Source organism: Pecten maximus, chromosome 6, assembly GCF_902652985.1.
Source record: "Pecten maximus chromosome 6, xPecMax1.1, whole genome shotgun sequence".
Lineage (NCBI taxonomy): Eukaryota > Metazoa > Mollusca > Bivalvia > Pectinida > Pectinidae > Pecten > Pecten maximus.
In genome coordinates this window covers 18,970,486-18,997,612 of record NC_047020.1, presented here as the reverse complement: position 1 = coordinate 18,997,612, position 27,127 = coordinate 18,970,486, and the positions used below count along the sequence as shown (strand labels likewise).

General features: G+C 38.5%; 1 protein-coding gene across 1 annotated transcript; it reads left to right on the top strand.

Moving 5' to 3' along the window:
• The first annotated feature begins 359 nt into the window (after positions 1-359).
• On the top strand, positions 360-24,750 carry LOC117329148 (solute carrier family 13 member 5-like). The gene is made up of 14 exons (XM_033886901.1): positions 360-506; positions 3,948-4,097; positions 4,583-4,698; positions 6,288-6,436; positions 7,038-7,212; positions 10,858-11,037; positions 11,384-11,503; positions 12,099-12,185; positions 21,688-21,792; positions 21,959-22,038; positions 22,460-22,572; positions 22,738-22,899; positions 23,141-23,278; positions 24,261-24,750. The coding sequence occupies exons 1-14, from the start codon at positions 408-410 to the stop codon at positions 24,483-24,485; spliced, it is 1,899 nt and encodes a 632-aa protein (XP_033742792.1). The 5' UTR covers positions 360-407; the 3' UTR covers positions 24,486-24,750.
• Positions 24,751-27,127: the final 2,377 nt, after the last annotated feature.

The window sequence follows — 27,127 nt, the reverse complement described above, 5'->3', positions numbered from 1 at the left end:
GACCTCGTTACCATATCAACGTAAATGTCTCCTGGCAAAATTATCTATCATTTTCATTTATCACTTTGATAATTCTACAACATTTTTATTGAAACTCCATGACTATCCGAAAATTGATTAAGAGAACGGTAAGCTGTCCAAATTCATCCATACGACTTCGGTGTTGTGAAATATGGTCATCTAGCTAAGTGTCATTAAATTTATGTTGTCCTAAAACACCCAGTATCATCACGTCTATATTTATAAGGTAGATAAATAGGATGCATCATAATTATGCACATAATGATAAGACATGTTTATCCATATCATTAATGACTACTACTCCACCCTCCTATCTATATAATACACCAATACCGGTATACGACACTATTGTCCAGCGTCATTTGTATGTTCAAACTTTCTTTAAAATGACATTTCGGAACTTCTTGCAGAAAAACAAAACTCTCTTGTTGACTATTATACCACCAGTTGTGCTTTTACCATTGCCTTTAGCAACACAATCACAGGTAAGATATTATCTTTCATTTTTGTTTTATCATGTGATAATAAAATAAGGTATGCCAATGTTTAGAAATATTGTCAACTCTGCGTCGACAATTCAAAGTTGTTTATTGCAACATGGCGCATGCGTTACAGCATAAAATCCTAAAATACCTTAATACAATTGCCATCTTTTTTAATCATAGTCGTAACTTAATCAACATAACCTCCTAAGTGCCTTGTCTTAGATATATATTGAAAACTATTTTGTAATACTATATACGTATAAACTCTTATGTATCCACAGTCAATTATTTTTTGATAAATTGACACCCAAAACAATAATAGCTCAACAATAATGACGTCACTGTTTTTAGTCCCCTACCGGTGAAACCGGGCGACTATAGGTTTTGCCTGCGTCCGTCCGTCCGGTTAAAGTTTTGGTTAAAGTTTTATAATGGCACACCATTCACTTAATAATGGTATTAGGATGCTGATTCTTTGCATAGAGGTTCTTTGGGTGTGTGGCATTACTTTTGTACAGATAGAAATGAAAAAATTATTTTCATTTTTTGAATTTTTTTTCCATATCATGGACTTAACTGTTTTCTCTGTATTCTTAAGGTTAAAGTTTTGTAATGTCTCTCCATTCACTTAATAATGGTATTAGGATGCTGCTTTTTATTTGTGAGTATTAATGCATCTACATGTATATATACAAAAATGTACATAACCTACTGGCATCACTGGGTTTGATCCCCGGTCCGGCTGCACTTTTTTCCTTACCTATTACATTGGTGCCCCATAAAAATCCCACAATGGTATATAAAAGAGTCTCTTCGATTTCTAAAATAAAATCAGAAATCTAAAAAAAAAAAAAAAAAAAAGGTAGAAGGAATGTAGCCGAACCGAGAGTGTTGTCCCAGATAGCTCAGCCGTTAAAAGAGCGTTCGGCTAGTATTCGGAAGGTCCTGACTTCAGAATCAAAAACCATTACCATTTACTGTAATTAAGTATAATACTTATCTCTTCAAGAAGAGTACACATCAATTGCATTTTATTAACATTTAAATGTATTGAATGGTTCACTGATATGAGATTCTTTTGGAATAATATTAGTGTACTACTATGCTGTGCTATGCAGAATCATGTTTATATTTCAATCCAAGGCTGTTATTACACATTTCAATTTAAATTCACTTACATATTCTTTTACTCTGTAAAGTAGACATACCAAACGAATACCTGAACATCTTTTAGGGGCAGGAAACATTGTTTATTCAACCCAATAGAATTGAATTTACACATTGTTTGGAACGAACTTAATTTTTTTCATAAAATGATCATGTTTCAGTTTTGGCTAAACTTTTTTACTCAAATTTGGCTAAAGTTTTAACTTGAGGGCGCCGGTAGGGGACATGTATTGGTTTAGCAATACTCACAGAATGCTTGTTTCAAAAGTATTTATATTACTGATCTTGCCATTTTCACACTTTTTACTTTAAACATATTTTATTTCAATTAAGGAAAAGGGATTAGGCACAAGTTATTGCAACTTACTAAGGCCTTCTCCCATTACACATATAAACACATGTATATTACATATAGAAATAGGCATAACGTTTGAATGACTATGAAAATTTAATACAAACACAATAGTTCACAAGAACTTTATAAATATTTTAAAATCTGTTGCTGGATTTTATGAATAAATGCACAAGTCTAAAAATACGACAATTTAGATCTACGGAAAATTGAGTATTACCATACAATAGAAGTTTTAAACTAGGTTCTGTTCCAAAGGCATTTATATGTTGTAGCATAATACGTCTTTCCTGAGCATAAAGGCGACATTCAAATAAAAAGTGAAAGGCATTCTCACATGGATATCCACATGAGCAAGCTGGATCATCAACAAGATTTACACGATACAAATCGTACTTAAGTGGACTACACTGGTGTCTTAGTCTGGTGTGCATAATATTGAATTTTCTTTCACCCAAACCGAAATAGATAGGTGGGGATGGTTGCACGTTTAAAGCCAAAGAATTTACAAATAAAGGTAAAGAAGGTAATGATCGTCCGGATAAATCTAATGAATTCCAACTACGAATCGTCTGCTAAGTTAGCGACACTGATGTGACCGGTTAGACTGGAATCTGTTTCGAACGAAATATCCTTGGAATCGTTTTCACCTACTGTCAAGACAACTTTCATTGAGAATTAAGAGCTGTTATTCTTCTGAAAATAACGTAAATCCAGTCAATACCAGAAACATAAGTGTTTCCGAGGAATCGAGCCTGTCCTGTGCAATGCCCGTTCAACGCCGCATCACTTCTAAATGTTAATCGTACATCATTGCGCATCAAAACGGTTTCGATTTTAAACAATCAGAAATTATATAATTATGAACAATTTGATGATACCTACACACGTATATGAAATATAAAATAAAGCCAAATTTGTGCAAAAGCCACTTTATGTGTTTGCTATTGATAACGTCATGAGGGACTATATCATTTCTTCTGGAAATTTCGCGGTTCCGGTATTTGAACTTGATGACGTCAGTGATAGGGTAAGCGGCAAATTTAAACGCGTCATAACCTACAGTAAATAAAAAATCTTTATGAATGTAAATATAAGCATTGAACTGTTACCAAATGGTAGTATACAGTCGATATGAATACAATTTGGGTGACAGATAAATATTTCATGTTGCCCTAACGGGCGACATTCTATTTATCTGTCACCCAAATTGTATTCATATCGACTGTATACTTCCATTTGGTAACAGTTCAATGCTTAAATAGACGACTTCCACAATGATCATGTCAGCGTATCGGGCCGACCATCACTGCGCCATTGAAACGTTCTTTTTTAAGAACGCCGATGTGGCGCAGTGGTATAAGCTGCGGGTATTTCTGGCTAGGCGAGTTCGAGGCCCGGTCAGGGCACGAATCAAAAAGTTGTCTTCCTTCGTCATTTGTGTTGCTAAGTTATATATATATTATATTGAATATATACATAATCATTTAAATATATTTTTACAGACAACATATTTCTAATTTGTTTTATTTTCTTTGTAAAGATTAACATCCAATCATGAACGGAATACATCTGATTATGTGGAGGTGTAATGGTTTCTGGCTGCCTAAATGTATTTTTTACGGAACACAATAAATATGTAAATCATTCTAAAGGAAATCTGGATTATTTCAGAATGGGAATATTACCATAAATACTGGAATAAGTGACGTAATTCTACCTCATTCACATAACGCTGTATAGCTTTTCTCGTTTACATTTCACCTACATATAAACAAAACAACAACAGGTTACATTCCAGTGGAAATAATTCATTTTTATTGGATCAACTGCCCATTTATTAAATGTTGTAAGTACAAACACTATAAATGTACGATATAACATCGTTGCCTTGTATTGATGTATTTTGTATATTGAATCAGGAATCGAAATGTGCATACGGGCTACTCCTGATGGCGTTCTATTGGACGACGGAGACGTTTCCGGTCGCCATTACCGCCACACTTCCGGTTATTCTTTTCCCAATGATGGGAGTTAGTAAAGTCAGTGTACTGTCGGCCAAATATTTCCATGTAAGGTGTTTCTATTACCTTCTAATGAACAACAATATATGTTTACAATTTGTAACACGTCTAAGCATTGGTGCTTTAACCACGGAATTGATAAAAGCCATCAAAGCATATAGTTTTGGAATACATTTGAGATTCATTCCATTATATAAGCAATGATTTTAAAAAACGCATGAAATTTTAAATTGAAAACTGATAAGAGAAAATGCAATGTGCATATTACTTGTTTCCTGTAATATTCTACTAGGTGCGGCTTTGAAAAAAAAAAAAACATATTTTATTTCACCGCTATAGAACAAAAAGCGATATTATAAATTTTCTGATAATAATAATAATTATCATTATTTTTTTTTCATCTATAGCTTTAGTATTTCATGCATGTTTTATTAAATAACTGCCTGGTAAAGCACAACGATATCCCTAGTATTCAAAATTTAATACTTGCGTGTATTTGTGATCAATGACGGTTTCAGTGATTTATTTTTCAGCAAATTACATTTGTCTTAATGGGCGGGTTAGCTGTTGCCATAGCAATTGAGAAATGGGACGTCCACAAACGTATAGCATTACGGCTATTACTGATAATGGGTACTACACCGAAATGGTGAGTGATTCCGGATTATTTCCATTGGTGTCATAAAGGATAGTAAATCACAGTATCTGATACAATGTAGGTTGAAACATAATCAGAATTAATTATTGGATAGTGCATATGTAGGCATGTAACAGTTAATGCTACATACATGTCACTTCACTATAAGAGTTGAAAATACCTGATTACATATTTGATGTGTTAATTAGTTAATTGGTCAAATAAGCTTAAACAAGACCTCAGTTCATGATCTTAACATGTACATTACATTTCTAAATGTGAAGGATTTTCCTGTACTTTAAACATTATTTACAAATCGTATCGTATGGACGATCACGGATCCTTCTAATGCTCATAGAATAAGATCGATGACCATGCATAATATCAAATATGTAGCAGCATAAGGAATTTAAACAGCGAACCAAGTTCGCCATGTGTTTGCATAAATTTACATTACAGTCTTTATGAATGGGTATAATATTGTATATATTACTTACATATCTAAGTATATTATGACCAGAAATTAGAGAGTGGTACCGTTTTATCAAAGATTTAAAGAAAAGTTATTTTTTTTTTTTTTTTTTTGCTGAAATGGTGATACGTACTATATAATTCTCTCTTTCAAAACAAGAAAGAATACTAACACAATAACGACACTATAATTCTAACTCTAGATCGATAAAACGAGAGCAAAATTCGGATAAAATATAGATTTACATAGAGACCCTTGATAAAAGTAAGGAGAATAAGATCATGTTTTCAAAAGTAGAACTAGATTGGGGAAAAGGGAATATATTATTTTAATAGTGATGTTATTTCTATTGTAATTGTGTTTCGTAATTTCATTGATTCCTAGATACTAGCCTGAAATATGACAAATTAAACGATGTGTAGAAACTGGTATGCGCATGTCCTTAAAATTTAATAGCTAGGGTTTAGGAACCCGGGGCTCACATTCGCTAGAGTATGATTCCACTAAATTGATGTTACAAAGATATAGTTTGACCTAATACACGGTACATGTAAAAGTGGTTGATGATGTTGTTGATGAAATAACAATATTGATAAGTGTTATGTGACAGGAAAGAAACATATTTACCAGAACGAAACATCGAACTAGCCCAGACCTCTCGGCGGTCCTAAATGGAGTTATGTACATAAAAGTAACACACGTGAAAGCATGCTTAGATACAGTAACACGTGTTCATATCGAATTCCAGGGGACCAAGGAAATATTGCGTCAACAAGTCTGTTCGCCCCAAGAAAGCATTACTGTAGGAATTTAGTTGTCGATACAATATCAGATGAAAATCAATATGAAACTGCACCACCCAGCTGCTTTGTCCTTTTAGGACGCCTGTGATGTTAGGGGAGATAAGTGTGGAAATCAGAACACAGGGGGCTAACTCAATGAAAATGGAATTTACCATACATATTTCGTATTTACTAGATGGACTGGTCAATATACTTAACGACCATATGATTTTTTTCAGAAAAATCGAGATTTAAAAAATTATTAAAAAATCGAGGTACATGTAATTACTAATAAAACAGAGTTGATAACACTTATTTACATATGTATGGTTATATTACGAAATCAGGCTCATGCTTGGATTCATGTTGACCACTTCGTTCCTGTCCATGTGGATAAGCAATACGGCCACAACCTCAATGATGATCCCAATAGCACAGGCAGTTCTTTCCCAGCTGGTGGCCACGCGGACATCACAAGACCAAAACCACGTAAAACGTAGGTAAACTGGAGTGACGTCACAAACTGACTCAATCTTACTAAAATTAGACTTGTAATTTCCAGTCCTCTACAATACTATACGATACACTTCAATACAGTATGTATTGCAGTGCACAGGGGCTTGGCACGATTTTTCAAATGATGGTCCATATATAATACATATATATATGGACCATCATTTGGAAAATCGTACCAAGCCCCTGTGTTGCAGTGTATCGTAGAGTATCGTAGAGGAGTGGAAATTACAAGTCTGATTTTAATTAGATTGAAACTGACTGTATAACAAAGTAATGATTCAAATTTTCACTTCCTATGCGTCCAAAGTCGTTCATTGGCAGATTTGAATATTCTTATCCTATTCAAAACCGTTTGACCGTGAATACAGGGTATATGTAATCTTAGGATAGAAGATTATAACACTAAGATATATGTTTAAAAGTTTTCAAAAAATGTACCTCCCTACATCTGACCGTTCACTACATATTACAGATAAGCTGTATATCTATATTTTACGGGAACAATACCATATTTATATCTTAAATTCATGTTGTATTTGAAGTTTTAATGGCTTAAATTTCAAGATGTATTCTTGTTGCAGAAAACGAAGAGCAGAATACACTAGAAATTCCGGAAATATCTGTAAACGCTGCTCAAACAGAGATGATGGCTTTACCCAATATAGAGAGTGTTGAGTTAACTATACCACCATCAGGACATGCTGAAAAGGAGGAGTTTATCGGTCACCAACCAGCCCAGCAGGTGTCAGTCGAACAGTTCGTATCTTAATGATGATCAACAGCAAATGAAAAGTACACTGGCTAATAATAAGCTGTGAACGTATAGCGTAAATGGGTAGTCAATAGATATTTTACTTGCTGTGGAGTTTTATATCATGGAAAAGTGCTATTGTTTACATTGTCAGATATCTGTAACGCGCCGATCATAATCAATACAAAAGAGTATCTACATTTTAACTAGATTATCTGTTTTAAACTTTTCTCGTTTAAATCTTAATTATATTGAATTCATTTCCTTGTTTTTCTCCCCAATGATCTCTTCATTTCAAGTACTTTTATATCAATTCGAAATGCAATACGGTTCGAGTGACAATAACCTAATCAACGTCTAGTCTACGGAATGATTTTAATTTTGCTAGCTAGTTCTCAAAGTAATATCGGGAGGAGGAGGGAGGGGGCATGGGGGGGGGGGGGGGGGGGGGGGGGGGGTCATTAGGAATTTAACAAACACATATTTCGCACGTCAAATACATTCAAAATGTTTGACGATTCTTTACGGCCATGATACAACAAAAAATGTCTCTTGGCTAAAAAAATCATTTCGATAATTTCACATGTATTGTTGTATTTATTACGCTACTGTTTGATTTAGAAGCAGTCAGCAGACATCTGATCGTTAACTAAAATGTGCAAATTTACACACCGTTCACACAATCAACCCGTGTCACAGCCAACTCCCGTCCTCCCTAACCCGTGTCACAACCAACTCCCGTCCACCCTAACTCGTGTCACAACCAACTCCCGACCTCCCTAACTCGTGTCACAACTAACTTCTGTCCTCCCTAACCCGTGTCACAACCAACTCCCGTCCTCCCTAACCCGTGTCACAACCAACTCCCGTCCTCCTTAACCCGTGTCACAACCAACTCCTGTCCTCCCTAACCCGACCAACTCCTGTCCTCCCTAACCCGTGTCACAACCAACTCCCGTCCTCCCTAACCCGTGTCACAACCAACTCCTGTCCTCACTAACCCGTGTCACAACCAACTCCCGTCCTCCCTAACCCGTGTCACAACCAACTCCCGTCCTCCTTAACCCGTGTCACAACCAACTCCTGTCCTCCCTAACCCGACCAACTCCTGTCCTCCCTAACCCGTGTCACAACCAACTCCCGTCCTCCCTAACCCGTGTCACAACCAACTCCCGTCCTCCCTAACCCGTGTCACAACCAACTCCTGTCCTCCCTAACCCGTGTCACAACCAACTCCTGTCCTCCCTAACCCGTGTCACAATCAACTCCCGTCCTCCCTAACCCGTGTCACAGCCAACTCCTGTCCTCCCTAACCCTTGTCACAACCAACTCCCGTCCTCCCTAACCCTTGTCACAACCAACTCCTGTCCTCCCTAACCCGTGTCACAACCAACTCCTGTCCTCCCTAACCCGTGTCACAACCAACTCCTGTCCTCCCTAACCCGTGTCACAATCAACTCCCGTCCTCCCTAACCCGTGTCACAGCCAACTCCTGTCCTCCCTAACCCTTGTCACAACCAACTCCCGTCCTCCCTAACCCTTGTCACAACCAACTCCCGACCTCCCTAACCCTTGTCACAACCAACTCCCGTCCTCCCTAACCCTTGTCACAGCCAACTCCCGTCCTCCCTAACCCGTGTCACAACCAACCCCCGTCCTCCCTAACCCGTGTCACAGCCAACTGATGTCCTCCCTAACCCGTGTCACAACCAACTCCCGTCCTCCCTAACCCGTGTCACAACCAACTCCCGTCCTCCCTAACTCGTGTCACAACCAACTCCCGTCCTCCCTAACCCGTGTCACAACCAACTCCCGTCCTCCCTAACCCGTGTCACAACCAACCCCCGTCCTCCCTAACCCGTGTCACAACCAACTCCCGTCCTCCCTAACCCGTGTCACAACCAACTCCTGTCCTCCCTAACCCGTGTCACAACCAACCCCCGTCCTCCCTAACCCGTGTCACAACTAACTCCCGTCCTCCCTAACCCGTGTCACAATCAACTCCCGTCCTCCCTAACCCGTGTCACAACCAACTCCCGTCCTCCCTAACCCGTGTCATAACCAACTCCCGTCCTCCCTAACCCGTGTCACAACCAACTCCCGTCCTCCCTAACCCGTGTCACAACAAACTGATGTCCTCCCTAACTCGTGTCATAACTAACTCCCGTCCTCCCTAACTCGTGTCACAACCAACTCCCGTCCTCCCTAACCCGTGTCACAACTAACTCTTGTCCTCCCTAACCCGTGTCACAACCAACTCCTGTCCTCCCTAACCCGTGTCACAACCAACCCCCGTCCTCCCTAACCCGTGTCACAACCAACTCCCGTCCTCCCTAACCCGTGTCACAGCCGACTCCCGTCCTCCCTAACCCGTGTCACAACCAACTCCCGTCCTCCCTAACCCGTGTCACAACCAACTCCCGTCCTCCCTAACCCGTGTCACAACTAACTCCCGTCCTCCCTAACCCGTGTCACAACCAACCCCCGTCCTTCCTAACCCGTGTCACAGCCAACTCCCGTCCTCCCTAACCCTTGTCACAACCAACTCCTGTCCTCCCTAACTCGTGTCACAACCAACTCCCGTCCTCCCTAACACGTGTCACAACCAACTCCCGTCCTCCCTAACCCGTGTCACAACCGACTCCCGTCCTCCCTAACCCGTGTCACAACCAACTCCCGACCTCCCTAACCCGTGTCACAACCAACTCCCGTCCTCCCTAACCCGTGTCACAACCGACTCCCGTCCTCCCTAACCCGTGTCACAACCAACCCCCGTCCTTCCTAACTCGTGTCACAACCAACTCCCTTCCTCCCTAACACGTGTCACAACCAACTCCCGTCCTCCCTAACCCGTGTCACAACCAACTCCCGTCCTCCCTAACACGTGTCACAACCAACTCCCGTCCTCCCTAACCCGTGTCACAACCAACTCCTGTCCTCCCTAACCCGTGTCACAACCAACTCCCGTCCTCCCTAACCCGTGTCATAACCAACTCCCGTCCTCCCTAACCCGTGTCACAACCAACTCCCGTCTTCCCTAACCCGTGTCACAACCAACTCCCGTCTTCCCTAACCCGTGTCACAACCAACTCCCGTCCTCCCTAACCCTTGTCACAACCAACTCATGTCCTCCCTAACCCGTGTCACAACCAACTCATGTCCTCCCTAACCCGTGTCACAATCAACTCCCGTCCTCCCTAACCCGTGTCACAACCAACTGATGTCCTCCCTAACCCGTGTCACAACCAACTCCCGTCCTCCCTAACCCGTGTCACAATCAACTCCCGTCCTCCCTAATACGTGTCACAGTACTGACATAACAATGGCCGACGCCTACAGATTCTACGGTAACAATATTGCAGGTTTCATAACACTTGTATTTTTAATTGTATTATTTACGCAAACGTATGGCCGGATATCCGCTTCTTGTTTCATAATATATAAATGGATCAAATGGTTGTAATTCAAAGTGTTAAAAATGTCTGATTATATTCTAACTTACTAGTAATTACCTAGGGTTTCTAGGTGCTCGTTAAGTTGTGTTATGATTTCGGTTTTTGGTGTTACCATTGAAATACACTTGTTTCTTTGTTAAAATATACAAAAAGTAATTCTCTATTTTACAGTAGCATCAATAAAACTGATTTCAGAGATAATTTTTTCGAGAAGAACAGGGAAGATGAAGATTTTGACTTTGAATCCCTCGACCCCGAATCTCAGAAACTCTGCAAGGCTATGCTACTGTCAATATGCTATGCGGCGAATTGTGGGGGCGTAGGTACACTAACCGGGACAGGACCTAACCTCGTTATGAAGGGACAAGCGGACTTGTGAGTACAACATAAGAAATGTAAAGAGAGCATATGATTTTTATACACCAATTAAATATATGAAGTATGCGTGCTATACACATTTAAATACGGACATTATTAGGTCTACAACCGTCCGTTTGTAAACAGTCATTGTTTTCGTTAGGAGTACTTGACAGATTTTTCTCAAACTTCACATGTAGATTTCTCCTGTTGTCCAATTGTGTTGTTGTAAGTTTGAGAGCGATCGGGAAAACAAAATGGCCGATAGGCGTCCATCTTGGTTTTTGACATTTAAGTGCAGAATCATTTTAAAACCACACAGAACCAACCGATATAACAGACAAACTTCCATTATATAATCCAGGATGGCGGACGGTAAATCAGGGATAACTTTCGCCACTTGGTTCGTCTTCTCATTCCCAGTGGCCCTCATCAATGTCCTGCTGGCCTGGCTGTGTCTACAGGTCGTCTATTTCGGAATCGGGTATGTTGTATCGTTGTGACGTCAACACCTTATCAATACGTGTATTGAGCGATAAAACAACAATAAATATTACTGAATCACTCCAGAGGAATGAATAGGATCCATTAATGTATGTTAGAGGTACATGTTTTAAAGATCTTCGCTGTTATGCACGTTTTCGTGTATAACTGCTAGATCAAAAAATTATTTCTTAAATATAATTCAATTTATCATATGAAAACCGGCTTATTAATTTTGAGGCCAGTTTGAAACCCATTTATAAAATTCCCTGTTTCTAGTATGCACACGACTACATGTACTATTTCTCTATTCATTGCTTTATGCAGTGTACCAAGTTACCTCCCCTCAATATGGAGTTATCCCCCTTTTCACATTTTATCTGGTAGACATATTAGGAAAAGCTACTGTGGAAGTTTTTGGCCATCATTCGCCATTTACTTGTAAGTTTCGGACCAATTAAAAGACATAAATAGTGAAGAAATGTTATTTTTGTTCTTTGTTCATTTTATCTGATAAATGCTGTATATTTGCACTTAGTATAAGTTATGCACGGTATTTCTTAAATTAATTATGCCAGTTAATACTTTTAAATCAGAAACCTGTTCAAATCTGGTGACAAATCGGAAGCGGAGGCAGTAAAGGGGATAATACGGAAGCAGTACGAATCATTGGGGCGTATGAGGTAAGTATAGGGACGTATGAGGTAAATAAATGGACGTTTGAGGTATGTATAGGGACATTTGAGGTAGGTATAGGGACGTATAAGGTTAGTATAGGGACGTATGAGGTAGGTATAGGGACGTTTGAGGTAGATATAGGGACATATGAGGTAGGTATAGGGCCGCATGAGGTAGGTATAGGGACGTATGAGGTAAATATAGGGACGAATGAGGTAGGTATAGGGAAGTTTGAGGTAAACATATGGACGTATGAGGTAGGTATAGGGACGTATGAGGTAGGTATAGGGACGTATGAGGTAGGTTTAGGGACGTATGAGGTAAATGTAGGGACGTATGAGGTAAATATAGGGACGTATGAGGTAGGTATAGGGACGCACGAGGTAAATGTAGGGACGTATGAGGTAGGTAGAGGGACGTTTGAGGTAAATATAGGGACGTATGAGGTAGATATAGGGACGTATGAGGTAAATATAAGGACGTATGAGGTAAATATAGGGACGTATGAGGTAGGTATAGGGACGTATGAGGTAGGTATAGGGACGTTTGAGGTAAATATAGGGACGTATGAGGTAGGTATAGGGACGTTTGAGGTAAATATAGGGACGTAAGAGGTAGGTATAGGGACGTTTGAGGTAGGTATAGGGACGTATGAGGTAGGTATAGGGCCGTATGAGGTAGGTATAGGGACGTATGAGGTAGGTATAGGGACGTATGAAGTAAATATAGGGACGTATGAGATAGGTATAGGGACGTTTGAGGTAAATATAGGGACGTTTGAGGTAGGTATAGGGACGTTTGAGGTAGGTATAGGGACGTATGAGGTAGGTATAGGGACGTATGAGGTAGGTATAGGGACGTATGAGGTAAATATAGGGACGTTTGAGGTAGGTATAGGGACGTATGAGGTAGGTATAGGGACGTTTGAGGTAGGTATAGGGACGTATGAGGTAGGTATATGGACGTTTGAGGTAGGTATAGGGACGTATGAGGTAGGTATAGGGACGTATGAGGTAGGTATAGGGACGTATGAGTTAGGTAAAGGGACGTATGAGATACATATAGGGACGTATGAGGTAGGTATAGGAACGTTTGAGGTAGGTATAGGGACGATTGAGGTAGGTATAGGGACGTATGAGGTAAATATAGGGACGTATGAGGTAGGTATAGGGACGTTTGAGGTAGGTATAGGGACGTATGAGGTAAATATAGGGACGTATGAGATACATATAGGGACGTATGAGGTAAATATAGGGACGTATGAGGTAGGTATAGGGACGTATGAGGTAGGTATAGGGACGTTTGAGGTAGGTATAGGGACGTATGGTGTAATTATAGGGACGTATGAGATACATATAGGGACGTATGAGGTAAATATAGGGACGTATGAGGTAGGTATAGGGACGTTTGAGGTAGGTATAGGGACGTATGAGGTAAATATAGGGACGTATGAGGTAGGTATAGGGACGTATGAGGTAGGTATAGGGACGTTTGAGGTAGGTATAGGGACGTATGAGGTAGGTATAGGGACGTATGACGTAAATATAAGGACGTATGAGGTAGGTATAGGGACGTATGAGGTAGGTATAGGGACGTTTGAGGTAAATATAGGGACGTATGATGTAGGTATAAGGACGTATGAGGTAGGTATAGGGACGTTTGAGGTAGGAATAGGGACGTTTGAGGTAGGTATAGGGACGTATGAGGTAGGTATAGGGACGTATGAGGTAGGTATAGGGACGTTTGAGGTAGGTATAGGGACGTATGAGGTAGGTATAGGGACGTATGAGGTAGGTATAGGGACGTTTGAGGTAGGTATAGGGACGTATGAGGTAAATATAGGGACGTATGAGATACATATAGGGACGTATGAGGTAGATATAGGGACGTATGAGGTAAATATAGGGACGTATGAGGTAGGTATAGGGACGTATGAGGTAGGTATAGGGACATTTGAGGTAGGTATAGGGACGTATGAGGTAAATATAGGGACGTTTGAGGTAGGTAAAAGGACGTATGAGGTAGGTATAGGGACGTTTGAGGTAGGTATAGGGACGTATGAGGTAGGTTTAGGGACGTATGAGGTAAATATAGGGACGTATGAGGTAGGTATAGGGACGTATGAGGTAGGTATAGGGACGTATGAGGTAGGTATAGGGACGTTTGAGGTAGGTATATGGACGTATGAGGTAGGTATAGGGACGTATGAGGTAGGTATAGGGACGTTTGAGGTAGGTATAGGGACGTATGAGGTAGGTATAGGGACGTATGGTGTAATTATAGGGACGTATGAGATACATATAGGGACGTCACTGTATGTTTTTTTATTTAACTATTTTAACGTTACTGCAAGATATCAACATTTCTTTAGACCTATTTTAGGGGGTTTTTTCGTCGCCTCCTTGTCCTAGACACTTTCGGATCCTTGTTGGACGGAACAGTTGTGCGACGCAATGTTTATTTTGTCAATGGCTCCAGTGTATCTCAATTACTCTCAATTTGTATTGAAAGGTCATATATCTTGTGTATTTTTCGTACAATCCTTCAGGGTGCAATAGTCCCGGTTCCTTCTTTTTCTTCTGATAGCACCAAGCTCATGACCTCTATTATATAAGTGGTCATAGAAACGAGGCCTCAATCGTAACGCTGTTAGACAAAAACAAAAAACAACAACAACAACAACAACAACAACAAACAGACTGGTATCGGCTTCGAGCACATGCACATATTACCCCGTGACTCATAATGTAATCTGTGAAAATATGGAGGACTCAAGTTCCGGCAAAATACCGTCAAATTATCAGAATTTACATCTAACGAGAATATTGATTTAGTTTAATATGTTATTAATACTTTGAGTGGTGGGCAATTTTATCTGCATAAAATTACAAGGGAGTCTAGATCTCATTACACCAGTAACCAGATCCCTCACTAGTAGGGGTCCAGCTTGCTTTACATTAATTGCTACAGTTGTGTAAATAAAGGGTCAGCTGGCATCTGGGACACCAACTGTGAACAGGGCCACATACATTACATAATGCAGGCCTCACCCTGATCAAATAGCAGATGACTAAATTTGGTTATATGTAATCTGTTTGACCAATGGGATGGACACTTCCCTGCTAGAGTGAACCCCCATAGGGGAAACAGTCAGCAGACTGTTCCCCTCCTACATGCTGGTCACTTCAGAATTTTCTAGCAAAGCTTCAGCAGCAGGATTTCTCTAACCTGAGATTTCTTTCCTATACATGTATACTGATGGACACATTTTGTCCATACTGTAATATTAGCAGTACTCGATGATACCATAGGCCATTAACCTCATTGGAAATCACAGTTTTTCATTGCTTCCGATAACACAAACAGGACACAAGCGTGCCCTATCGCAGCAGCAAGATGAGTATAAATGCAGAACCTACACCTGGCAGCAGTAGGCACATGGAGGAGCATGAATTATCTGATGAGGACCGCGTAAGAATATGGGGAAAGCGGATGAAGCTATCTGATGTAACCATCAAACTGCTGATCACACATGGGTTTGATTCCATGGAGGCTCTGTCCCAATATGCACCAGAGGATCTGCCAAAGCAAAAAATTACTATTGGACAGGCTAAACTTTTGAATAGTGCAGTTAGAAAAACATTTTCTGACAAAACAACAGACATTGCAGTGTGTTCGGAGGAAACGGTTGCTGACACCCCTTTTAATACACAACCCCAACCCCAACCAGAAATGGATGTAGCGGCGGCTGGTGTTGACCAAGTCAACCAGGATGATGTGTTCATCCAAACTGTACTACGGCAGCTGGAATCTGGACAGGGAACACGAACAGGTTCAACCAGGAATATACCAGCCACTCATGGAGCTCCACCACCTACAGGTAAGGGTACAGCATGTACACTATCATGGCAGGGCCCACAAATTTATTTAAAAAATGCTGCCAATCCTAAACGGCAGAATTTTTATGATATTCTTGACTTTGTAAATTCTGACGGGTCCCCTACTGAGGAAGTGGTATCTGGACTACCTAACGGTCAGTCATTGGTACTTAAAACAGGCCCCAAAAAAATTAAAATTGAGAATATCTCTCAAAATCAATGGTCTATGGCAAATTTGGCAATTCTGTACAAGTTAGTTGAAGAAGGTGCGCTTGCTCAGGACCAAATCTTTGACTATTTGTCCTATACATACAAAGTATTTCAACTATTGGCCAGTTTTGACCAAACCTCTGTATTTCTTGTGGACAGGGAGTACCGCAGACTCCAAAATACCCACAATTTTCGATGGGGTACAGATATCCCGCACCTTCAAACGGTGCATTTAAAACATAGGACATCAAAGCCAAATGTCACTAATCCAGCATCCAAGGCATATCCAAACCCAAAAACGCCCCAGGGTGTTGAAATTTGTCGACTCTTTAATAGTCGAAAGGGATGCTGGCTTCATTCTTGCAAGTATGAGCATGTTTGTTTTGTCAAGAATTGCGGCCAAAAACACCCTGCTTTTTCTCATCCTCATGGGGATGTGGCTAAGCCAAAAAACTTGTAAGGGTCCCTACTGCTGGCATTGACAAGTGTCGGACAGCATGGGAAAGTGAACTAACAGGAGATAAAGACAAACTTTTCATTCTCTCCGGCTTAAAATATGGATTTGACATCATAGATCCAGATACCAACCCTAGCCCTGTAGAATGTCTTAATCATCCATCAGCGTCTACTAAAAGTGATTTGTATGATAAAGCTACAGCACAAATTAACACAGAAATTGAGAATGGCAATTATATACAGGTTGACCAGGCTGCACTGATTGTCAGTCCGATCGCTGTCATACCAAAATCAGACGGCGGAGTAAGACTGATTCATGACTGTAGTAAACCCACAGGTCTTGCTGTTAATGATTATGTATCGGAACTAGACAAACAGAGGTTTCAATCAGTTGATGATGCAGTCAAACTTGTTACGCCATTTTGCTATATGGCAAAGGTGGACCTTAAGTCCGCTTATAGGTCGGTCCCCATAAGCAAACACAGCCAAAAGGTTACTGGTCTTAAATGGGAATTCAAAGATGGCCCAAGATATTTAGTAGATACAAAATTACCTTTCGGTTCCAAATCGGCTCCTGGCATTTTTCACCGGCTCTCCCAGTCTGTCCGACGCATGATGCGAAGGAAAGGTTTCAAGATTGTTGCTTATCTTGATGACTTCTTCTTATGTGAAACTACAAAAAGCAAATGTTTAACAGCATTAAACACTTTACTGGGCCTGCTCAGGAAGCTAGGTTTCATGATCAGCTGGGCTAAGGTAATCGGTCCCACTCAAAAGCTTACCTTCTTAGGTATAGAAATTGACTCGGCCACAATGTCAACCAGGCTTCCTGATGCAAAACTGCTGGCTTTGAGAGAGGAATTGGCTTCCTTCTCATCTAAACTTAGGGCATCTAAAAAACAACTGCAATCCCTTGCTGGGAAATTGAATTGGGCAGCATCTGTAATTTATGGTGGGAGATGTTTCCTGCGCAGAATTCTCAATGCTATCTGCACGCTCAAGCACAAAGCTCACAAAATCCGCCTTGTTGGTGAGATTCGGCAGGACATGGATTGGTGGCTACAATTTATGTCCACTTTCAATGGCAAGTCATTTTTGTTGGACAAGCGTCCCATTACTGACATCCACACAGATGTCTGTGTAGACGGGAGAGGGGGCTGTCTGGGAAACGACTGGTTTTATGCAAACTGGCAACAGGATTTCCCAGATATAATGCCCCTGCACATTAATGAAAAGGAGGTGTTTGCAGTTACTTTGGCAGTAACTAGATGGGCACCTCTACTACGTAATCGGCGCATTTTGATTCACTCAGATAACATGGTCACAGTTAATTGCATTAATAAAGGCACATCACGTAATGAAACTATCATGCACTCCCTACGTACTTTCTTTTGGCTCTCTGCATATTACAATTTCTATATCACAGCCTGCCACATTCCTGGTAAGCATAATGTGACTGCTGATACTGTCTCACGCCTGAGTGAGTCATCCTTCTTCTGGGAGTGGTTAGCAGCCATAGCCTCCCCTTACAGATCAGTTGATCTTACAGCTCACATGTCCTCAAAGGCTTTTCACTCTCTGTTTTCCAGGCACGGGACTACTACCGAGCAACCTAGATAGTTTGGATGCTACAGTCAACCATTTTAGGCTGAACACATTTGCACCATCGACAAAGAAGACTTATTCTCAATATCTTTGTGCATATCTCACGTTTTGTAACACATTTAACATCAAGATGGTACCCATTTCTGCTTTTGACCTGGGCCGCTATGTAGCCTCTGCTTTGTATCAATACGCAATTATCTGTCAGTTGTCCGATTACTTCATATTGAGGCAGGTTATAGTAACCCTCTACAATCCCACTATATCAATTCAGTGTTAAAAGGGGCTAGACGTGTCCTGGGAGATCAGTCATCTCCCAAACTGCCCATCACCCCAGCCATACTGTTAAGTATTCTAAAACAGTTAGACTTAAGTTGTCCAGCAGATATTACCTTTTGGGCAGCATGCACAGTTGCATTTTTCTCCTTCTTCAGGAAATCAAATCTTTTCCCCCCACCAAAATCAGTGTTTACTCCAGGTATTCACCTATGCAGGGACTCTGTGGTCTTTACACCTGATGGGGCTGTACTATCTGTCAATTGAACTAAAACTATCCAATTTCGTCAGCGTACATTGGCTATCCCCCTACCCCGCATTAATAGATCACCCCTATGCCCAGCACAAGCACTCCTGTTGTCATTCAAAATATCTCCAACATCTTCTTATGTTTGCCCTCTCTTCATGTATAGACAAGGTGAAAAGTTGTTACCGCTAACGTATGCAATGTTCATATCCCGCTTGAAACAATGCTTAGCCACTGCGGGACTTGATCCCAGTTTATATTCTGGACATAGTTTCAGACGGGGTGGTGCTACCTTTGCCTTAGAGTGTGGTCTCTCTCCAGACATGATTCAATCTCAAGGGGACTGGAAAAGCCTGGCTTACCAGAGATATCTTGACCCTTCTCTCTCAGCAAGGCATTTAGTTGTCAAAAGAATGGCATCCCACATTAGGGAGCTTAATTTATAGTAGTTACCAGTTGGGAGTCCTTACAAAGCAAACTTTTCTTGAATCTGTGGTTTTATACTAAGTAGGGACCTGTCAGAATATAGAACAGGGGAGGTCAGTATTGCCTGTTCCCCTAACTATTACTTTTATTATATGTACAAGTTTTAAAGGTCAATTATACTGCCTGAGGTATTAATTAAGATATACATGCTGTGCCCTATCCTTCAGGGTTTCTGAGACTTTAATTAACCATTTCTGTGTGTAACTGGTGTTTTCCATAGAGAGTTGTCTGCACATGTACAGGAACAGTTTGGAGACATTTGTGTTTATTCCATGGACATAGCTATATAGTTGGTCTGTACACAGTGAACAATACGTGATTATGAGACAGTGTTTATCCCATGGATATAACCCACCAGCACATATAGTGAATGGAAACACTGTTACACAATTTGATTTGCTTTATGATATTGAATGCTAACTACTTATGTCTAAATTTTATGCAATGTATAATAAACGTTTATACAAATATTAGACCTACTACTACATAACAGGTTGGTTTGGGTGATTTGGAGGACCATAGTTTAAGTTTTAACTACAAAAAATAATGATATTGCTTATTGTTATTTTACTCTGTTATAATTATGTATTATGCAAATAAATCATGGTCTGAAGTTCACCCAAACCAATTTGTATGTTATTTATATTTAGTATATTGTAATATGTTTTCTATCTCTTAAGCCAGCATTTCTACCAGAAAATTGAATTAATGAGAATATTAATTTAGTTTAATATGTTATTAATACTTTGAGTGGTGGGCAATTTTATCTGCATAAAATTACAAGGGAGTCTAGATCTCATTACACCAGTAACCAGATCCCTCACTAGTAGGGGTCCAGCTTGCTTTACATTAACTGCTACAGTTGTGTAAATAAAGGGTCAGCTGGCATCTGGGACACCAACTGTGAACAGGGCCACATACATTACATAATGCAGGCCTCACCCTGATCAAATAGCAGATGACTAAATTTGGTTATATGTAATCTGTTTGACCAATGGGATGGACACTTCCCTGCTAGAGTGAACCCCCATAGGGGAAACAGTCAGCAGACTGTTCCCCTCCTACATGCTGGTCACTTCAGAATTTTCTAGCAAAGCTTCAGCAGCAGGATTTCTCTAACCTGAGATTTCCCACCCGCCCACCCTCAAATCATCATTCACCATTAAATCTATTTATGTGTAGTTTTAGTATTTGTTAACTTGTAGTGTACAGTGATTAGTGTAGTAGGAGGACCATAGTTTAAGTTTTAACTACAAAAAATAATGATATTGCTTATTGTTATTTTACTCTGTTATAATTATGTACATGTATTATGCAAATAAATCATGGTCTGAAGTTCACCCAACCCAATTTGTATGTTATTTATATTTAGTATATTGTAATATGTTTTCTATCTCTTAAGCCAGCATTTCTACCAGAAAATTGGATTAATAAATGAAATAACATATTTCATGAAAATCACATAAATCCTCCACTAATCTGCCGCTAAATCCACATTGTTACACTTTTTCTCGAGCTCTGAACATCCCGGCTATTTGTACTGCACATTCGAGTCGGTTTTAAGTGTTAAATAATACATATGACATCTGTGAATAATCGCAAGACTGAAATATTCTAAAACTTTATAATATCGAATTCTAAAAGGATGTATGATGTGTATAAATACTGCGTTTTAGTATTGTGGTTATTCACTGCCGTCATCTGGAAGGCATATTGCTCTGTTTTTGGAAACCAAACACGTGTGTCTCGAGTGAACAAATCACACACACATACTGTGCTTCGCATCAAATGCGCATTATGCGGATATTTTTGTGTATTAACATCCAAATACTTAAGTAACCAAAACGTATTTGGAAATGTATACTTTGTGTTACTTGGGAGACGAGAGTAGCTGACAGGCTGATGTTCCACTACTATACACACATTTACGATACGGAAAACACCGTTACAAAGTGACACACGTATGACACGTTAGTCAGTAAATTTTGCAATCGGATTGCATGATTTTAAACCTGTTAGGATTGATTTCCAATTTGTTGCTCATGGGCTGATGAAGGGAAGTGTGCCTCGTACAAATCGTGCATGATTTGCTTCGCATTTCAGTTAATCAGTCCATGAAAGCAACAAAATTGTCTTATTTTCATCATACCTTACTAAATATGACCTTTTCCATCCCTAAACTTTACGTCCTAAACACGGTGACAATCGATCCAGACTTAAGGTAGGTATTTAAATGATACTGAACCATCTGCATCGAGCTGATTGCAATGCATGAGCATTTGAAAAACCTTAATGTGACTCGATAATTTCCTATAAGGATCTAATTCGATATTGTTTTCATGTTACTTTCAGTTTCGCTGAAAAAGCTGTCTTGGTCCACTTCATAATCCTGGTTCTTTGTTGGTTTACACTGGAACCCGAATTCGTCCCTGGATGGGGATCCCTCTTCAAACACGGGTAACTTCTACACAATGGAAACACAATAATAGCTATTTCTAACTAAATAGCATACATATATTGAATGTAATGGAGATAATCGATTATTGTTTATGTTCTTGTCACTCTATTTCATCTTTTTAATTTATTCAAAACTGTGTTATTTAGAAACTCTCCAATTTTACAGTTACGTCAGTGACTCCGTACCCGCTATGGTGATTGGAAGTCTTCTCTTCGTGTTTCCTAGCTCAAGAAATCAAAATAACGGTGACTATCATTCAAAAGTAGACACGCTCAGACACCAAAATAACGTTGAAACTCAGTCAAAAGTAACCACACACAGAAACCAAAATAACGGTGACAATCGATCAAAAGTAACCACACAGAGAAACCAAAATAACGGTGACAATCGATCAAAAGTAACCACACACAGAAACCAAAATAACGGTGACAATCAGTCAAAAGTAACCACACACAGAAACCAAAATAACGGTGACAATCAGTCAAAAGTAACCACACACAGAAACCAAAATAACGGTGACAATCGGTCAAAAGTAACCACACACAGAAACCAAAATAAAGTGACAATCAGTCAAAAGAAAACACTCGCAAAACCTGAATGCAGTATGCCCTAACGATGTTGTTGTCATTTGTAGTTTACCGGTATAAATGTCAGTCTTGATTTAAGTTTCTAGCAAAAAATGTCGGACTCTGCTTGACTGGAAAACATTTAACCGGAAGCTGCCTTGGGGCGTCGCCCTACTTCTTGGTGGAGGATTCGCTCTTGCACATGCTTGTCAGGTAGGACAAAAATGAAAAAAAAAAAAAAAAAAAAACACTAATTACGAAAAAGTGAAAGTCGTTAGAATATGTCTTTTTCATTTACATGTTGGAATTCTGTAATTCTCTATTATTTTTTTTTCTTTCTTTCTTTAATACAAATGTATATGTAATCATCTTCCGCAGGAATCTGGTTTGTCGTTGTGGCTAGCCCAGCAGATGGGGATAATGACTGGAATTCCAACTTGGGTCATGGTTGCAATTATCTGTCTTATAATTTCACTTTCTACGGAAATAACCACTAACACCGCAGTTTGTACTATCTTCATGCCTATCCTGGCGGACTTAGTGAGTACAATACAACCATGGACTGCACCATATATAGTCATCATGTTTATCACTACATCGGTTAGATTATAACCATTTCTTTTAATTATTTGAATTTTTATCTGTGGACAAACGCTGTGATATCATTGAATGTGAATTACACTGTATGTTATTCGGTTGTGAGGACAGCAAGTGAAGTAGAAACCCTTTGCTTTTTATTTACAAGACTTGACAATATAGTGTCAGTTTCCGATACTTTCAGGCGAAAGGGATCCATGTACATCCTATTTACATCATGTTGCCGGCAGCGATTTCCAGTTCATTTGCGTTCATGTTACCCGTGGCAACACCACCCAACACTATCGCCTTCTCCTACGGGTACATCAAAATCGTCGACATGGTACGTTGGGAAATACATAATGAATGTTAAGAGCTCTATAGTACAACAATAGTCCGAGTCTCCTCATAGAATAGTGTCAGTGCCATAGGAAACTCGAGGTACAAAATGGTAAGAGTATTCTACTTCATTGACAAAACCGCCTTACAAATCTAGGTCAAATCTGGTTTCAGATTCGTTCTTAAAAAGAATATAGAGTGGTGACAACGGAATCACTAGATATACAATATTTATTAACATTTCACACAGAAATAAATTGTTTCCCAATGATATCATAACGTCGACCACAAACTTTCCCATGCCCTTCATTCATAAACTTGCATATCTCTCAAAACCTCTCCATGTTTATTTTTTCGGGATTGGTTTTCCTTCAATAATATGTATTATACACACATTGCATCATATATGTAATGTTCACTTTAAAGAGATATGGAATAAAAATGTATGTATACTTCTCGATATTCTGTATATATAATATATATGCATTGTATTTCTTATATGGACTTTAAGTTATATGTTTCACATACTTGTTTGTTTAACCATTTGTAGACTTCAAAGTAATTTGATTGTATTCTTAAATAAAAACAACAAATTGCTTACTGTTTAACATGATACAGTGTATTTGATTATCAAGTTTATAGTTTTTATGCATATCCTCTATTTTAAAGACTTTAAAGCCGTATATTGTTACCAAAATTTAGCCATATTTTGTTATATATATATCTAGAGATTATGTAAATAAGTTGCTTTTTTATTTCCATAGTAAAGTCTAACCTTTAGGTGGAAATCAAAGGCATACATGACAATTAGTGTACATATAACATGAATGGTTCATTAGCACTAGATAATAATAAGTAAAATGTCAGTAAAAGGCCAGGTACTCATTATAACAACATTTACCTGTAATGTGTAGGTGAAGGTTCGCTGAAATTCTCAACCTAATAAGTCAGTAATAGGCCTTGTAACATGTATCTGTAATTTGTAGGTGAAGGTTGGTTGGATTCTCAACCTTCTATGTGTTGCCATTGTTACCCTCGCCGTCAACACGTGGGGCATGGCCTACTTCCGGCTGGACGTGTATCCTGATTGGGCAGTGATACCGGAAGAAGTATCATTACAGATGTCAAATGCTACACTTATGGATATCGTAAATCAAACGTCCATTGCTACATCACCAGGAAACTTCATCGAAAATGTCACGTCCATTTAAAGTAAATATAAGTTTAACAAAGATGCGAGCATTTTGTTTTTGTTTTTTATTGTCACTTTATTTTTCTCACTCGGTTAATTAATATATATTGGAACTGGAAAAAAAACCCTTTCGCATGTTTATTTCAACTTGAAGTTAACAGGGACATGTAAATATCACAGGTTCATGAAGGGGAAACAGGAATGTTGGGAAGTTGAAATCATTACACTTGTCATACATCTTGTTGTCCCTGCCAGCTGGTTGTATGTAAAGATCGGGTCAGCGGCTGATATTGAAGAGTCTGCAGTGTCTTTGATATACACATGTATAACATAATACAGTTTGAAGTCCATGTTTTGTCTAGAGGCGAGCTATACCAAATGAAGATCATACCTGGTTTTTAAAATAATATAAATTATATAGACTGTATACAGATAATCTACAGAGACTATATATACCTATCCTTGGATACGATGAGACCTCATAATATATATAACCTGCCGCCTAGATATCGGGAAAAACAATGTTTACTAAATCCGTTTTAATTCATCAGACAGGCTTATACAGACAACACCTTTACCGAGCAATTCTTCGATCTAAATATTTAACGGCTATGTTCTTAAAAAAATCAACGAGCGAATTATTCGACGTATATCAACTTCATATTAGATTGCAAATAACATGTGAACCTACGTTATAATAGAAAATTAGTAAGATGTTACATTGTTGTTTACGGCTTGTTATAATAGAGAATTAGTTAGATGTTATATACTGTCCGTTATAATAGAGAATTAGTAAGATGTTACATTGTTATATACGGCTTGTTATAATAGAGAATTATTAAGATATCACATTGTTATATACGGTCCGTTATAATGGAAAATTAGTAAGATGTTACATTGTTATATACGGTCAGTTATAATAGAGAATTAATAAGATGTTACATTGTTATATACGGCTTGTTATAATAGAGAATTATTAAGATATCACATTGTTATATACGGTCCGTTATAATAGAGAATTAGTAAGATGTTACATTGTTATATACGGCTTGTTATAATAGAGAATTATTAAGATATCACATTGTTATATACGGTCCGTTATAATAGAGAATTAGTAAGATGTTACATTGTTATATACGGCTTGTTATAATAGAGAATTATTAAGATATCACATTGTTATATACGGCCCGTTATAATGGAAAACCAGTAAGATGTTACATTTTTATATACGGTCCGTTATAATAGAGAATTAATAAGATGTTACATTGTTATATACCGTCCGTTATAATGGAAAACCAGTAAGATGTTACATTGTTATATACGGTCCGTTATAATAGAAAATTAGTAAGGTGTTACATTGTTATATACGGTCCGTTATAATAGAGAATTAGTATGAAGTTGCATTGTTATATACGGTCCGTTATAATAGAGAATTAGTAAGATGTTGCATTGTTATATACGGTCCGTTATAATAGAAAATTAGTAAGGTGTTACATTGTTATATACGGTCCGTTATAATAGAAAATTAGTAAGATGTTACATTGTTATATACGGCCCGTTATAATAGAGAATTAGTAAGATGTTACATTGTTATATACGGTCCGTTATAATAGAGAATTAGTAAGATGTTACATTGTTATATACGGTCCGTTATAATAGAAAATTAGTAAGATGTTACATTGTTATATACGGTCCGTTATAATGGAAAATTAGTAAGATGTTACATTGTTATATACGGTCCGTTATAATGGAAAATTAGTAAGATGTTACATTGTTATATACGGCTTGTTATAATAGAGAATTAGTAAGATGTTACATTGTTATATACGGCTTGTTATAATAGAGAATTAGTAAGATGTTACATTGTTATATACGGTCCGTTATAATGGAAAATTAGTAAGATGTTACATTGTTATATACGGTCCGTTATAATAGAGAATTAGTAAGATGTTACATTGTTATATACGGTCCGTTATAATGGAAAACTAGTAAGATGTTACATTGTTATATACGGTCCGTTATAATAGAGAATTAGTAAGATGTTACATTGTTATATACGGTCCGTTATAATAGAAAAGTAGTAAGATGTTACATTGTTATATACGGTCCGTTATAATGGAAAATTAGTAAGATGTTACATTGTTATATACGGTCAGTTATAATAGAAAATTAGTAAGATGTTACATTGTTATATACGGCTTGTTATAATAGAGAATTAGTAAGATGTTACATTGTTATATACGGCTTGTTATAATAGAGAATTAGTAAGATGTTACATTGTTATATACGGTCCGTTATAATAGAAAATTAGTAAGATGTTACATTGTTATATACGGTCCGTTATAATAGAGAATTAGTAAGATGTTACATTGTTATATACGGTCCGTTATAATGGAAAACTAGTAAGATGTTACATTGTTATATACGGTCCGTTATAATGGAAAATTAGTAAGATGTTACATTGTTATATACGGTCAGTTATAATAGAAAATTAGTAAGATGTTACATTGTTATATACGGTCCGTTATAATGGAAAACTAGTAAGATGTTACATTGTTATATACGGTCCGTTATAATAGAGAATTAGTAAGATGTTACATTGTTATATACGGTCCGTTATAATGGAAAATTAGTAAGATGTTACATTGTTATATACGGTCC